This window comes from Clytia hemisphaerica, unplaced genomic scaffold, assembly GCF_902728285.1.
Source record: "Clytia hemisphaerica strain Z4C2 unplaced genomic scaffold, Clytia hemisphaerica genome assembly, whole genome shotgun sequence".
Taxonomy (NCBI): Eukaryota; Metazoa; Cnidaria; class Hydrozoa; order Leptothecata; family Clytiidae; genus Clytia; species Clytia hemisphaerica.
Window position 1 is genome coordinate 503,490 of NW_027104380.1, and position 16,264 is coordinate 519,753.

Consider the following 16,264-nt stretch of genomic DNA (forward strand, 5'->3'; position numbering starts at 1 on the left):
AGTAACAAAGATGGAACATGCTGTTTGACCGAATTTGCTAAATTTCATAAAAATGACTGCTTAAATTCGGAATTTAATCGTATGTAGTAAATAAGTGAACAAAAGACCACCGACATTTTTATATATTTTACTAGGTTATATTCTTTCATTACGTTTTAAGGTCATTCTTCATAATATAATTTTAAGAAACAATATTTCGACCTCCTTCGTGGAGGTCTTCATCAGGTTTTAACAAACGTTCGGTTGAGATCATTGAATTGACGTCAGATGACATCAATGCAATCATGCATGAACTCAACCTGATGTGCGAAAGCATTGGTTTCCAGAACCTTGACGTCACATACTGACCATCGTCTAGATTTAGACCCTGTTCACTATGTGGCGCCGTCTTACGGAACTGGATCTCCAATATATTATAATAGGTTATATTGTGCTCTAGAATTTATTTGAAGTTTTACCACTGGCACCCTTGTTAATCAAGTGAGGGTCTCACTCCAACCTATCTTTATCTTTCGACCTCTCATCTCTCTCTACTTTTGATACCTTTAATCAGTTTCAAGTTTTTAATTTTTTTCATCGGGCTGGGCCTTCACGCCGCTAGGCTTCTTGTTTAGTATTCGAACTGGTGTTGACCCGTTTTTCATCTCTCTCAAACAATAATGAAAAGGCAAAATACGGTTCACATGTACTCTATTAAAGTACATTGCAACGTAAATTAGTTATAAATTAATTAGAAAACGCCCCCTAAAATGTTCTCCTCCTGAAAACAAAAAAATTTAATTAATAAACGCCAGGGCGTTCATTCGAAGAAATAATAGGGTATGACGAGTTCATGAAGTGAACAAAAGAAGAATCACCTTTGAAGTGTAGCAGCATTCAAATGATGGATGGATAATTTGGGAGCAGATTGACTTTTCCTCAGTACAGGTACGATACGATTGGTCGAGGTGGGCGGTGACGATAGCAGATTGGTGGCGGAGACATTGGGCGTTACAGGTGGCGTGTTTTTGGTCAATTCGTCTAAATCGTACACAACTCGTTTGATGACTCGGTCTGGAAAGATTTGGCGCGATAAATCAGTGAACAGCATTTGCCTTTACAAAGTGAAACAAAAAAATGATTTATGAAGTTAAAGAGTTACTTTTAAAAATCAAAAATGTATTTTGCTTCTACCTTACAAGCCTGTATAGATAAGATAAAAAAGATAAGAAAAATAAGATAAAAAAATTCACTCCATTAAGAATTAGTGAATAAGATATACAACTAAAAAGAAGGTGTGGTGGTGAAAGAAAATCCCCCATCACAACTGGGTGATTGGGGGTGATCCACCACACCAAGCATCAATCAACAACACATGATGTAAAGAGCAACACAATGTGGTGAAAGAAGAGCTGTTCGTCTCAACGGAGGATTTGATCGCTGGACTACGTCTGCCACTTTTCCCCAGAGAAGAACATTCAAGCTCCCGGACTCTTTGGTGTCGCGAGCCAATAAGACCGAATGCCACAAAAAGCGAACAAAACTAAAACAACTGATATAATTTCACAAAATGTCAGAGGACTGAAGTCAAAAGTTAAAACCAAGGAACTGTGTAAGCAAATCAATAAACATCGTATCTTTGCTGCATGTATTCAAGAGACATGGCTTAACGGCCATTCTATTGTTGAGCACGATAACTATACTTTCATTCACCATGGTCTTGATGCAAATGTTGATAAAAGTAAACGCGGAAAAGAAGGTGTTGCTATTGTTCTGAGCAAAGAAGCAACGAAAGCATGGAATGCTTCTGGTAGAACAGTATTTAATAACTTTGGTAGTCGGATTGTGGCTGTTCGTTTAATTTGTCAAGACGCACGAGGAAAAAACGTTAGCATTTATTTGATCTCTGCTATGCTCCAATTGGCGTTGCAAAAGACAATGTTTGGAGAAGAATTCCTTGATAATCTTGAACAATGTATACGTAACAAAGCAAAGGAGGATATCTTGTTGATAGGATGTGACTGTAACTCATCTCTCGGTATTAGCTATGAGAGAAAACCTGAGGAGGAAAAACCATCAATCGGAAAATTTGGCTTACCGCATCGCATGAAGCCGGTGTTCGCTTTCTCACCTTCCTCGAAACGTTGAACCTTGTCGCAATAAAACATATTTCCGAAAACGAAATTATGCAACTTGGACCATCCACGTTCAAAGCTACCACATCAAATCGATCACCTTATATCCGAAAAATCAGACTTTTGCCGTTTTAACCGATGCATCAGTAAGACAAACCGTTAGTTGATAGCGATCACCTTGCGATTCGATGTAGATTGAAAATTATGTTGAACTTTAGAAAATCCCGACAATGTAATCCTCTGAGAAAGCTTGATAGTAATGTTTTACTGAATGACATTGATGCTAGTAAAGATTTCAATCGAATAGTTCGTGATGGAATACAACACTCGAATCCGCTTGTTGATAAATACGAAGTTCTCACTACTGCTATGACTTCTGCTGCTTCAACTGTATTGCCACAAAAAGCTCGTGTTAGTCCAGACTGGTTCACCGAAAATGAAACTGAATTGTCAAATTTGATTGAAAAGAGAAACCTTGCTATACTATGTAAATGAATCGTGTTACAAGAAGGACCACTGAAAACCTTCGTGTCGCTCGGAAGCAGTTGAAATCTGCCATCTCAAGGGCAAAGAACAATTGGGTTAAAAGTGTCTGTGATAAAGTAAATCAAAGAGACACTACTCGTACCGGTACTCAGGCATATTGGGACAGCATTAAACTTTTAAAAAGGGGAATGGAAAAACCTCCCCCAAGCAAGCAAACGATGATGATGAAACCGAACGGTGACAGATGTACCAGCCTGAAGAAAATGCTAATGTGTTCCGTGACCATTTTGAGAATCTCTACGACAACCAGCTACTTTCGATCCATCTGTGTTAGACCTATTAGAACAACGACCGATTTTTCCGAATATTGATTATATCCCAGATGACAATGAGATACGTAAAGCCATCGGGTCGCCTCAAGAACAAAGCACCGGGAGATTCGTCTCTTACACCTCAAATGTTCAAAACTCTACTTGAGGACAACGTATGTTTTTAATCTACTTAAAGATATATCGTTGATATATGGGTGAACGAAATTTGCCCTACCGATTGGAACACTGGTCTCCTCAGGATATTACCTAAAAAGGGGATTTAAGAAGCCCGGAAAAACTATCGAGGCATTATGCTCTTAGAATCCTCTTATAAAGTAATTGCTATCCTGATTCACAGTCGACTTCAACCACTTATCGAGAGCCTAGATCATGAAACTCAATGCGGTTTTCGAAAAGATAGGGGGTTGCGTAGATGCGGTGTTTTCTGTCAAGCTGGCAATAAAGAAACGCAGAGAGCATAATCAAGAGACTTGGATACTGTTTCTAGACCTTGTCAAAGCCTTTGATAGGGTCCCTCGCCAACTTCTATGGATGGTCCTGAGAAATTCGGTACGCCAAAGAAGCTCGTTTCGCTGCTCAAATCACTTCATTCATCCTTCCAAGTGAAATTCGTTGTCGACGAAGTGTCCCACACGCTGAAATGCACAATAGGCGTCAAACAAGGAGACATATTAGGACCGGCCCTGTTCACCATCTTCATCGCTTGCAATCATGATCACCTGGAGAAAGAAAACGAACCGACCACTCTGTCTTTCCACACAAAAAATGATTTCCAGATGACGGGTCGTCGTTACAATGCCAAAGGTTCCGAATTCCCAGTCGAAGACTCCGAATATGCAGACGACACTGCAGTACTTTTCGAATCTCGCGAGATTTTGGCTGAATACTCACCGCTACTTATTGAACATTTCGATCTTTTTCGGTATGGAAATCCATAAAGGTGACCTAGAACATCCAGACAAACCTGCGAAAACGGAAGTTCTATTCGTATCCGCTCCTGAGAAATCTTACCGAAACGCTGCCACTTTTGATGATACTGATCTTTTCAAATATCAATTTTGGTGGAAGTTATTTCTTCCCTGTAGTTGAAAAGTTCTGTTACCCTCGGCACCATGATTACCCGCGACTGTAAAGATAGCGAAGATGTATGTTGTCGAATCAAAAAAGCAGGTAATGCCTTGGTGCATTACGTAGTTCTTTATTCTCAAACCCATCGATAACGTATGAAGCCAAAGTGCTGCCTATTGTATCCTCATCCTTCCCATTCTTCTGTATGGTGCAGAATCTTGGTGTTTACCCGGAAATCTTTATAATCATTACGAACATTTCATCATAGATTTGCTCGTTCAATGCACCGAATAAATCGTCGACACGTTTATTTACACCGGATAAGTAGTAATGAGTTGCTTGAAAATTTAAATATCCATTCGATTGATGTTTATATTACAAAAAGGCAATTGTCGTGGCTCGGCCCACGTGTCTAGAATGTCTTTTGAAAGAATGCCGAGGAAATTGTTATCTTCGTGGTCAAAAATCGTAGACCAAGGGGCGCACCTGAATTTACTTTTGGGCGTGGAATGTATAAAGCACTTCGTCGTGCTAATATCAGTAAAGATAATTGGTTTGTTTGGGCGCAAGATCGTTGTGAATGGCGTAGAATGATTAATAGTTTTACATAATGTCTATTTTTTAGTGCTATATTGTTTTGCTTTATTACGCGTAGTAATTTCCTAGAGATATTTTATTTAATATTTAATTTTTCTAGGCCAATTCCTAATGATCTAGGATGGTTCACTCTCTCTCTCTCTCTCTCTCTTACAAGCCTGTATATCAGATATGGCATTTTACCAAGCACCTTAGCATCTGTAACCTTTTTACAAATATTCCACCCCCAGGTATTGGTGAGGAAGAACGACGTCAGCTTTTGATTAACAGTCATTACAGTACAACATTAATGTACTGACGTCGTTCCCATACAAAGAAAACCAAGTAATAAGTTGGCCCCACCTACCTGATTGGCTTCTACTCTTAGGCTAAATCTTTTTTTTTTGCTGCAAAAAACTGTAAATTCAGAGTGCAAGAAACAGTAACTAAATAATAAAATATCTTTTATTCAAAGCATTCTAAAATAATTTCAAATCATTTTAGACTTACTTCTGAAGGTTGGTTTTCCGAGGGAGTAAGGGTTCTAATGTTGAGGGTGGGTAATGACCGAGCGTTGTCGGTTCCGGTATCTTGACGAATTCCGACACGTGTTGTATGCGACAGTTCAATTGGTTAAACGTACTTCCTGATTGGTTGAGCACACTTGAAGTGCTGTCGTTATGCCTATAATGAAAGAACAAAATCTTATCATTGATACTTAAACAAAACATCGCGCCAACTAAATTGAACAACCAGATTTTCAAAAAACGCATTTTACAAGCCAGAGGGAAATGGCTGATAACATGATTTAATTTTAAGACGAGTTTATAATTGGAAGTCTGACAACGAGAGATTTGTTCACCGCTAAAAATTTCAAGATTTGCGGGATGATAAAGTATAAAAGCCCAAGCTGTCTGATAGATAGATCTTCAGGGAGGTTGGTGTCAATACACGAAAGACTTTAGCAATCTCATAGTTAGAGCCCCTTTCTGCTTGGGGGGGGGGATTTTTTCAGAAAAAAAATCCAAAAGGGGGGGAGCAAAAGGAAAAATGGAAATTCAGAGGGGTTCAAAAAGGTGCAACAAAATTTTTCTGGGGGGGGGGGAACTTTTCAACTTTTTAACAGAATATCTTCTGACACCTTTTTACATATGCATGTTTTTTCTTCCTCAAATCACATGGCAGATGCTCTCTTTCTTGGATAATTAGCAATTTATTTTTTTCTCTTATGGTGACATTTTTTAAAGAACTACATTTTAGTGTGCAATGCAAATGTCAAAGGTGCATAAAAATTAATTACCCGGATCCAGGGCGTGAAAGGGGGGAGTGGGAGAAAATGTCAACATAGTAATTATAAAAACACTTTTCTTTTTTGTTTTTTCTTACGTACCAAAATCGATTTATTTTGCAAACATTTTGATCATGTGATTAGAAAATAGACCAATCCAACCCCGGACCGGGGTTTTTTATAATGACTATGATGTCAACATTTCTGGGGAGGGAAAACACAAAAGAGCTGGGAAAACACAAAAGGGATGGGAAAAGGATCTTTTCATTTTCGGGGGGGGGGTTGACAACCGGGCAGTCTAAAATTTCTGGAGGAGAACTGACCAAGGAGGAAACAATGAACCTTTAGGCGTTGAAACCACTCGATGATCGGGATTTCAAGTATAAAATAAAATCATCGACATACAATGTAGGACAAACTCTTGACTGTTCCACACTCCACATTCGCGCTGTTGAGTGAACAGTAGTGCGCGGCCTGTCACGAAACGATGAAATTTCTTCCGGTTCCGTGCTCTTCCCATGGTTACGACCAATGTGGAATTTCTTCAACCGCTCCAACAATGGGCTTGATCCGCCTCCGCTTGCGTTCGATTTGTTGTTCTTCTCTGATGTGGTGATTAATTGGTGACTGCAAGTAGTTTTACCATCAAAATCACTGTAAAATATAAGTGTGAAAATATTGTAAACTGCACCGACAAGACAAATTCGTGCGGTCTTGATTTAAGGCGTGGCCAGTGGGTAGTCAGTTGCTGAAGCTCCCAAAAAAATGTCGGAGGGAAAAAATACAATAAAATGCTTCAAATTCAGGATCGTCACCCTCAAATTGACTTTGAATTGAATTATCAAAGCTTTTTAGCCGACAATTTTGAAAAAAGTAAAAAGTTTTGAAGGGGCTGTGACCCTGACTAATTTCAGCTTTGTGGTGTTGTACTAGACTATTATTTTTTAAATTGAAGCAATCAAAGATTACTTTTATCATACAGATTGTCTTCTTCCGCTTTCCGAACCACTTTTCACTTACTAATTCACTTACTTTTGAAGGGATAATCAGATTTTCTGAGATTTTAAGGGTATCTGTTCTTATATACGTAGGAAAACGTGATTCCCCAGTACCGGGTGTTTCAAAAAAGTGTACAAGTTTAAAATGAGGTTTTGAGAAAACTAAAAATGTGAAAATTCTAAACTTTTTATCTAAACTCGAAGGACGAAAAACTAACTTAAATTTTGAGATATTATATGTTCAAAAATTATGAAGAAAATTCTCTTTCAAAAAAGCATCATTTTTGAGAAAAAAAAGGGAATCAAATTCAAGCTTTTAAAACACTGAAAAAAAAGCTTTTTGATACTTTTTTTGAAAAACCTGGTAGTTTTGTCAACTGACGTGGATATCCCACTTTAAAATTTCAAGTTCTAAGCTCTTTCCAACGTGAGAATAAGTCCGCGAGAGATCCCACTGTTTTTTTGTTTTTTTTTTGAATCCCTGAGAAGTCCGTCGGACTGAGTTATATTTCAGAGGGTCTTGTAAAAATTTCTCAAAGATAATCGACGATGTATATTGGACATTCTTGACTACATAAAGTATAAAAGTGTTACCCCATTCAAAGAAATAATTTACAAATGTTTTGCAGGATTTCACACACTAAATCCCCTGGCAGAAAAAAAGTTTTCTTCGGAACCGTTTGAACGGCTATTATACTAAAAAGTGGCTCCTCGACGGTCCACATAAAAAAAAAACGAAAATGAAAGCGAATGTATCTTGGAATTTCGGAACAATAACAAACTGGAAAGTTCAATGCGAGCTCCATAAAAAAATGGCGACTGCTTTTTGAGATCTTTTCAAAACCGAGAGTTTGAATTGGAGATCAAGAAACATTATCAAAGTTTTGGGTAAGGAAAAATTCAGTTCGTTATTTCCTGTAGGTTCAGTAGTGAAATATCTCATTCTTGGCAACCATCTGATTATCCCTTTAACTTCACCGATTTCTTCACTCAATCTCTTCACATGTTTTGCAAAAGCGTGAACCCTAATCAACAAATTTCAAGTTAAAAACTATTGTAAAATCGTAAATTGTGAAAAGTAAAGTTGTTCTCCAATCGATCTTCTCGCAACATGCTGTGTTTGTCAAATTGAATATTAATAATCACGACTTTTAAAAATTATCCAAAATTTACTCGATCGAGTCTTGAACTAAACTCTCATAGCTTACCAATTGCCATTCAAAGAATTCGCTTTTTCCACACTTTGGAAGGAAGTTTCAAGACTAGCAGTTGGAATGTGTATTGATTGGTGAACGTCATCGTCCTGGAAGAGAAACAAAATTACCGTTGACCATTCTTAACAAAATTTCATTATACTTCTCAACTCATCAGACGGCCAGTGTATGTAACTTTGATGGAGTAATCCACTTAAAGCCCTGGTAGTCCAGCTTCAGCAAACATCAAACATTGCCTCTAGGATGTCTTTAACAAATCAAATCATTGAATCAAAAAAACAAACCTCGTAAAGATCGAGTTCTTGTAAAAACTCACGAAACCGTTCGGTATCACATAAACTATGAAGCGAAGATTCTGATTCGTTGCTTCCTCCTGCCGTTGATGTTGATGAAGAAGAATGGTGACTAGCGATGGCTGTGACGTCATCACTGTTGTTGCTGTAGTGATTTTTGCTGTTGTGCTCTGTATTTGCGTTGTATGAGGGTTCTTGAAATGTGGTTGCTGTTGTTAAATGGGCGGCGAGAGCGGTTGACGATTGCACTGGCGTGGTTGGCGGGTGCTCCATCTCGTCTTCTGTGTATGCTATGATTTATGTTAAATGTGTTTTAGAAATATTTAAGGCATAGAAAAATTGAAGTCCTAAATATTGACTCCCTAACTAGCATACCTAGTATTTTCATGGTATTATACACTAAAACGTATAAAGTCAGCATGAAATTTGACTAGCCCTTTAAAATTCACTTCGAATATCAGAAATTGTTTCGAGCTTCGTCAATAAAAAAGAAAACTTTACAATGTAACGGTAAGGAAAGTGGAAACACCGAAAAGGTTAAACAGATGTCGATTTGAATATTTTTGTTACTCGTTGTTCAAAATTCATTAAACTTGTTACAAGCAGCTCATTCCGAAGAAGAAAAAAATAAAGATGACCCACTTTTTACCATGGCCATGACGTTCTAAATCTGACTCGCCAATGTCATGCCTAGTCTAATGGTTATAGTGAATTAAAGTTGACAGAAAGTTAGTCAATGCAATTCCAATTTTGACCTTAAATGCAATGACTTTTTTCAAGCTTGTTTATGCAAAGATTTTGACTGCCAGATTTCTGTCAATTCTTTGCCTAGGAAGAGGCAAGGCAGAAAGTCGGCTGTCTAGACGAGAGCATAAGTCAAATAGGCTTTTTTGGAGTTTTCCGAATACAGCTAAAACAGCTTCTATCCATAGAAAGGAACTTCTCCACAGAAAGCTAAAGATTGTGACTCAAATAATTCAAACAAATCCCAGATCTGCTTGCAACTCGAAACTGTTAGAAAATAAATTCTAAAAATATGTGATCTTTGAAGAAAACGTCGACTGAAACTGGTGCATGGAGGAGGGACTCGACGTAGCAAACAAATAACAACAACCTTTGAAAGGTGGGATGTACTCATCAACCAAAACATAGCTGTGTCATTGTTAAGTCTTTTTTAACCTAAGAAAGAAACACTCTCTTCTTTTTTTTTTTTTGCAGAAATCCCAAAAGGAAACTCAAGCTCAGCGATTTATAACTATTCTAACATTATTTGAAAAAGAAAAATGTGTTATGTTTTATTGGCCCAGCGCTAAGCGAGTGGGCCTTTCATTTGCAACGTTCTGTTCGTACGTGTGTCTGTCCGTCCGTTTTGGTAGAAACGGCGCTTAAAACCAGTAACACACTTTTTGCCGTCTGGACAGGGAAAAGCCACAGATCTGTAAAGCCCGAAGGGCTAGATTTGCGGCCTTGGTCAAAAAGTGAAGCTCATCTTTGGAAGGATTTCCTACCAGAGTCTCGTGACTAAAATATGCAATTTCACCGGTTTGAGAGATGTGAAATAGCGTTTGCCGCCTACTTTTTTTTATCTCGCGCTCCGAAAACAATTAAAATGCTAGATCCTATCCATCGGCACGAAATTTAAAAAGTCAAATTTTTGCTTCACTTTTTTTTGCTGGAGAAAGCTTAAAGTTGCCTATCTAGCCCTTCGGGCTTTACAGATATCTGTGGGAAAAGCTTGCTAAAGTCGAATACTGGCTATAAAATATATATTTTCTGATTCCGCGCTCCTTCAAAACAATTTTCAAAACAAAACAAGATGGCGGTCGAAGCGAGGAGGTTGATTCATACTTTCTTGAACATTTTCTTTGCTTTAGTGGTCAAGAGATTTTCAAACCAAAGAAATTTTGTAAAGATTTTTCTTTATAAACCTTTTTCAACATTCTGCCATTTCTTATAGTCTTTGCTCAAGTTTTCATAACGTTTTATGTGTGAAAATTCTACCTTAAATCACTTTCATTTTTAGTTTCTTGTTTTCAGAAAGACTTTATTTTTAGGAAATAATGGCTTCTGATATAGAAATAAATAAACTGAAATGCAGCTCATGTGTAAATTTGAATAAGATTGGAACATTTTTCTTGATGCTACAGAAGAAAACAGTCACTTCTGGATCTGTCGCTGTTAACAACGGTCAGTACAGTGGTGGGACGTGGTATGATTTTCAAACCCAACACATAATTATTTCAAGTAAACTAATTCTGGAATTTGGTAATGGACACTAAAATGGAGCTCATGTGTAAATTGGAACAAGATTGGAACTTTTTCCATGATGCTACGCGTGCGTGAGAATGATTTTTTTCTGGATCTGTCTCGTTTGACGAAAGGTGCGATGGCTTGATTTTTCAAAGTCGACACAGAATTATTTCAAATAAGCTGATTATGGAATATGTTAAAATGCAGCTCATGTGAAAATTTGAACAAGATTGGGACTTTTTTCATGATTCTACACATTAAATAAAATGGTCATTTCTGGATCTGACGCATTAAAACGGTCGGTCGGTTTCAAACTCGACTCACATCGATCACATAATTATTTAAAGTATATAAACTGATTCTGGAATCTGTTAATGAACACTTAAATGCAGCTCATGGGTAAATTTGAACTAGATTGAAACATTTTTCATGGTTGCAATGCATGAACAGTGAAAATGGTCATTTCTGGATGGTTGCTCTTAGATCGGATGGCCAAAAGTCACCTTATTTATTTTCTCATCCGTGCATCCTGGAAGACGGGGGTTCGGTTATTATCAGTTAGGGTCAGGGTTGGAGCTCGAGAGTCACAATAAAGGACCGAAGGTCCTCATAGGGGCACTTGTACCCTGTGATTTAACTTGTAGGGGCACCGGTAGGGTTGGGAGTTTCATCTATATAAAGAGATTTGTCCGTTCTATATAAGTTCTTTCAAATTGCGGAATTTGACATGCGACGATGGCTCAGTGGATAGAGTGCTGGTATCCGGGACCGAAGGTCTTTCTTTGACGAAGGTTCGAACCTCGTGCGGTGCGATGATTTGATTGGACGAAATATGATTGACAGATCAAAACTTAGAAAAACTTAGATAGTTAGAAAATAGAAAACAATAAGTCTCAGACAGTCAGAAAAGAGAAAAATAGGATAAGAGATAGGAAATAAAAAAAGGTGACGATTGGCCATCCGATATAACATCTACCTTTCTGGATCTGTCACATTAATTGTTAAAGCGCCCACTCACTAAGCAGAATATTTGCGAGATTTTTCCAGTTTTTCTATGGGTGCGCATAATTTATGGAAAAAGCTGACCTTGTGAAAAAAGATAAACAAATGAAAATGAAAACACAGGTTCATTTCTAAAGAAAATGGCCACTGGAAAGTGGCTGATGTTTTGATATACTGTATATAGTTTAAAGTAGTTTTGAAAGTTTTGATAGTCTGTCAAACAAGGGTTCACTCAAAGGCAGTATCAAACAAACTGTACCCAACTTTTTTAGTTACACCGGACTCTAAAATTTTAGAAACTTTGTATTGTTTTTTTTTCTGAAATTTTGAGTCTGGATACCCAGGCTAGAATTTTATTGGAAAGTTGAATGTAGTTGAAGACATGGTGGCGAGGTGGGTCCGCTGCTAAGGCCTGGTAAAATATTTTATTGGCCAAAGACTAGCGTTACAGGCAAAACTGTAAAGGCAAAAAATGGGTAAAAAAATTGACGATTTTTGAAACTCGTACTCTTGGGTACCTAATAGCTGCCCCCCCCCCCCGCAAATTAATTTTTCGAAAATAATTTTCTACCCAGGACATTCTTATTCCAACCCCCTGCTTATTGATCTTTGCGAAAATGTTTTTAATAGTTCCCTCTTTTGCTTAATTCTGCTGTATTACATGTTTTTTTATAAGCATAACAACGCATACCAAGACCTAAATTTGTCTAAAAAATAAGCATATTACAAGCATATTACTGAGCTTGCTTTTGAGGTGTGTAAGTGAAATTTTTTTTTCTATTAGAAAACGTAATGACAAATCTTTGTGTCATTACTTACTATCCTCATGTATAGCAATGGCAGATTTTGGAAAAATTGGAGACTCGAATTTTTCGGAAAAATAAGCATATGATAAACATACTTCAAGCCTAAGTCTAAAATATCTCTAAGCATAACTGAGCTTGTTTCCCAAAAAACATATGCTTATAAAAAAAACATGTAGCCTCCTTTTCAAAAGTTTTCCAACCAGGACATTTTTATTTCAACCCCCCCACTTATTAAGTTTTGAGATTCTTTCCAACCTCCCCCCCCAAAACCCCCCAGCTATTAGGTACCCGAGAAGAGTATTCAACCGGATGAGCCTTATTCGCCTGTGTAGTCCCGGTTGGTAGGGGACCATTCAATAAAATTTCAAGCGTCTAACCAATGAGAAGTACCGCGGTTATTTTGAAAAATTTTTTCCTGTCTTCGCTTTGATCCATGTCAACGGGGTCATACATTTCCTGTTTTGCACGCTCGATTTCAACACTTTACTTTTCACTGGGCCTTCACGCCCAACGGGCTTCTTGTTTGATTTGGTTACACATCACAAGGATTTTTATGTTTCACTGACGTTATTTGATATATCTTAAAACTATTTAGACCTGTTCATACTCGTTTAATACAATAATGACCGGTTAGTGAGGGCTGTACTGAGAAATATTGCCCGAGGTCAAGTAACGACCGAGGTTGTTACGTTGACCAAGGGCATTATTTTCAGTAGAGCCCGAAAAAAACGGTTATTATTGTATTTGTTAACCGTTTCCTACAGCTTCGATTGATTTTAGCACTTTATCCAGGAAAAATAGCGAAATAAAGTGAAAAAACAAGATAAAAAATTGTTATAATTTCTGACGTCAGAAATAAAAAATGACAGAAATGATGTCAACGCATTGCTCATTTTCTTTTGAAAAAGTGACGTCGCAATGAATTTTCTTAACGACGGGCAACTCTGGGCAGTGTAGGCCCGTCGTCATGCGAAAAGAACCAATTGCATTGCGCAAAAAGCCGTGTAGCCCGCTTTGAAATAGTAACCGGTTAACAATCCCTCATAACAACTTCATAAAAAGAAAAACACGTGCTGAATGGACCTACCTGATGATGAGAGTCAGATAAAAGTAGAAGTAGAAAAGAAAGATAATAATGTTCAGGATTAAAGCAAATTAGCATAATGAGAAGGATAAATCATAGTCCTTATAAAAACCCTGGTCTGGAAGCTTATCGTTTTAACTTTTTGTTATGTTTTCCTTTGTTGATTTGCTCAGTTTTTGATCCAAGTACTGATTGGTTTAAGATTTAATCACATGATTAAAAAGTTAGCGAAATAAACTAATTTCTCAACGCAAGTTCAAGTAAGAAACAATGGAAAGAAACAAAAGGCTTCCAGACCGACGTTTTTTATACGGACTATGGAAAAATCAAATAAAAAGCACGTCACTCGTCTCTGAATGGTTAAAAAGTGATAGGAAAAAACAATACTGTTGTCTATAGGCTAATACAATCATAAGATTTCTAAGCGTTTTTAAAGAAATTTGTAACTTTCGGAGGGGAATTTCTTACACGATACGCATCCCCTACATTAAAACATAACAGAGGGGATGCGTGCACTAACACTTCGCCAACAAATTTCAAAAAGGAGAAATTTTGCATAAAAACTATTTGATGTACACTGAACGAGGCAAAACTAATAGTGGTAATTTTTCAGAAGCTCGTGATTTTGACTTGAAGCAAGCTTGAAAAAGTCACGTATTAAGGTTTTTTACGGCGAATAAGAATTTTCCGGGAAAAATTATTTCGGCCATTTTTAAAACCACATTACCCTCTATCTTTCTCGAAAAAAATCAGAAAAATCTAATGAACCAAATTTTGCACAAAAAGTCGAAAATACTCTATTTTGGGTTTTGGTTGGTTTTTGGACCAAATTTGCCCAATTTTTTTTTTTTTAATTGGGCTCCATAATTTGGGACATTGTCATTTTGCATCGTTGTGTAAAAACTAATGAGCTTATCTTGAGAAAAGCTGGTAGCAGACGAACGAACGAACGAACGAACGAACGCACATGGGTTAATTTAAAGGACCTCCGTGGTAGGTCCAAAATAAAACTTCAAACTGTTCCGAAATAAGTGGAGAAAAAGTAAGAAAACTTTGCCTCAGCCTTGCCTTTAAAAGAACTAACATTCAATTTTGAACTATTTTAACTGTGATTGTGATCGCCAATTCATATATCTGCTACTATGCTTTTTGATAGGTTTCGAACGCTGAATCCAGTGACTGAAGACTAGGAGCACTTGGCATGGTCGCTATTGGAAGAAAAACACAAAATTACCAAACAATAAAATCACTACTTGAAGTAAAAACATGTAATCAAACTTGGGAAACCAACATGAATGACAGATTTCCAATATTATATCTTCAAATAAAAGCATTGTTTCATCCTATTTCTACCTTCCAAAAAGAACAACTAGAATCTAACGGTCGCCTAAGTAAAAGGTCAAAATCGAGTTCTTAAGTGGACCGTGGACCGTACTATCCCCAACCAGCTCAAGGAGATATTCAATTGTACTAAAAATAAATTAAGACCGGACTTGTGTGGTTCTGTGTTGAAGGGCATGTCATTAAGGCAAATGTAGGAGGAGCAAATGTGATAAATTTAGATACGAAGAATAACGATCATAGAGATTTAAGTTAAATCTTTCATACATTTCACATGGCTTTGGAATAGTGGCGACAAGAGCATTGGACTGTCAACATATTGACAATCACAATACCTCTTCATATAAAGAGGAAAACTTAAGAAATCTTAGGGGCAAGCTAAGCTATTTTAACAAAGAAGCTGATCAAATAGACAATCTTTCGTGCCAGGTCATTACATCATTCTTATTTTATTGGAAAACCAAAAGTAACATATGATACACCTAACATACGAATTTAAAATAAATATTAATTAAACTTGTCAAATTTCACAGGGACATTTTGTCTTTAATATGTTGTGAGACGAAATCTTTGAAAAATTGAAGAGGGCTTTAGGCTTAAAACATTTAGTTAACAGGGTGACAGAAAATGACGCTCTTTGTCACATTAAAATGTCAAGTGTTATCATTTTAACCCCTGACAGTCTTGACACCAGAACATGAAATTTTGTACCATGATGACCGAAAACAGAACTCAAAGCTCAACAATTCTGCTAAACAACTTTTCTTTTGTACTTTACTTTTGTTTGTGAAAATGAGAGTCCGTAAAAATCCCACGCTTTACCCTTCAGTCCATGGTTATCTAAATCTGATTGACAGAAGGAGGAGCTCAAAGTTTAGCATGAAACTTTCACATGGCTAACAAAGCTAAGCTAAAATGTTATAAAACCACCTGACAATTTCTGATAGTTTTAAAAAGAATTTTCAACTGTTTTTTATTGTTTTTAATTAAAAGTTTCAAACCCTGGAATCACGAGAAGGCACTCCCAGGTCCGTGTTCAACTACTCATGGACAAAAAACATTCCGTGTGGAAAGATAGTTAAGTTGAGAGGTGTCACCGTAACGTTGTCCATGAGACACTATTAAAGTCATATTTAACCTAAGAACCTTATTTCGAGTGTCAGGCTATTTCGGTGCGAACTGGGCAAGGCTCAACAACAATGTGACTAAATCAATATGTTACCTAGACGGCTGAATTGAAAGCTCGCTCTTCAATTGCCAACACGAGAACGTGATGCATCTATCAGTCTTCGAAATAAAACTCGTTAAACTTTTTGCTTCCATAAAGCTATCACTATACAGACTAACGTCACAAGAAATATGTCTGACTGGCTTATCTCCCGTGTAACTTGCATTTTAATACTCTTAAAACT

At 37.1% G+C, this 16,264-nt stretch overlaps 1 protein-coding gene across 1 annotated transcript in view; it reads right to left on the reverse strand.

The window, feature by feature from the left end:
- Positions 1-857: 857 nt before the first annotated feature.
- Positions 858-16,264, reverse strand: part of LOC136819126 (cytosolic carboxypeptidase 1-like) — a gene marked incomplete at its 3' end in the record, with an annotated part of 36,860 nt that continues 21,453 nt past the window's right edge. Inside the window, 5 exon segments of the mRNA XM_067075296.1 lie at positions 858-1,094; positions 5,087-5,260; positions 6,270-6,518; positions 8,071-8,165; positions 8,361-8,659. Coding sequence (XP_066931397.1) covers positions 858-1,094; positions 5,087-5,260; positions 6,270-6,518; positions 8,071-8,165; positions 8,361-8,659 — 1,054 coding nt within the window.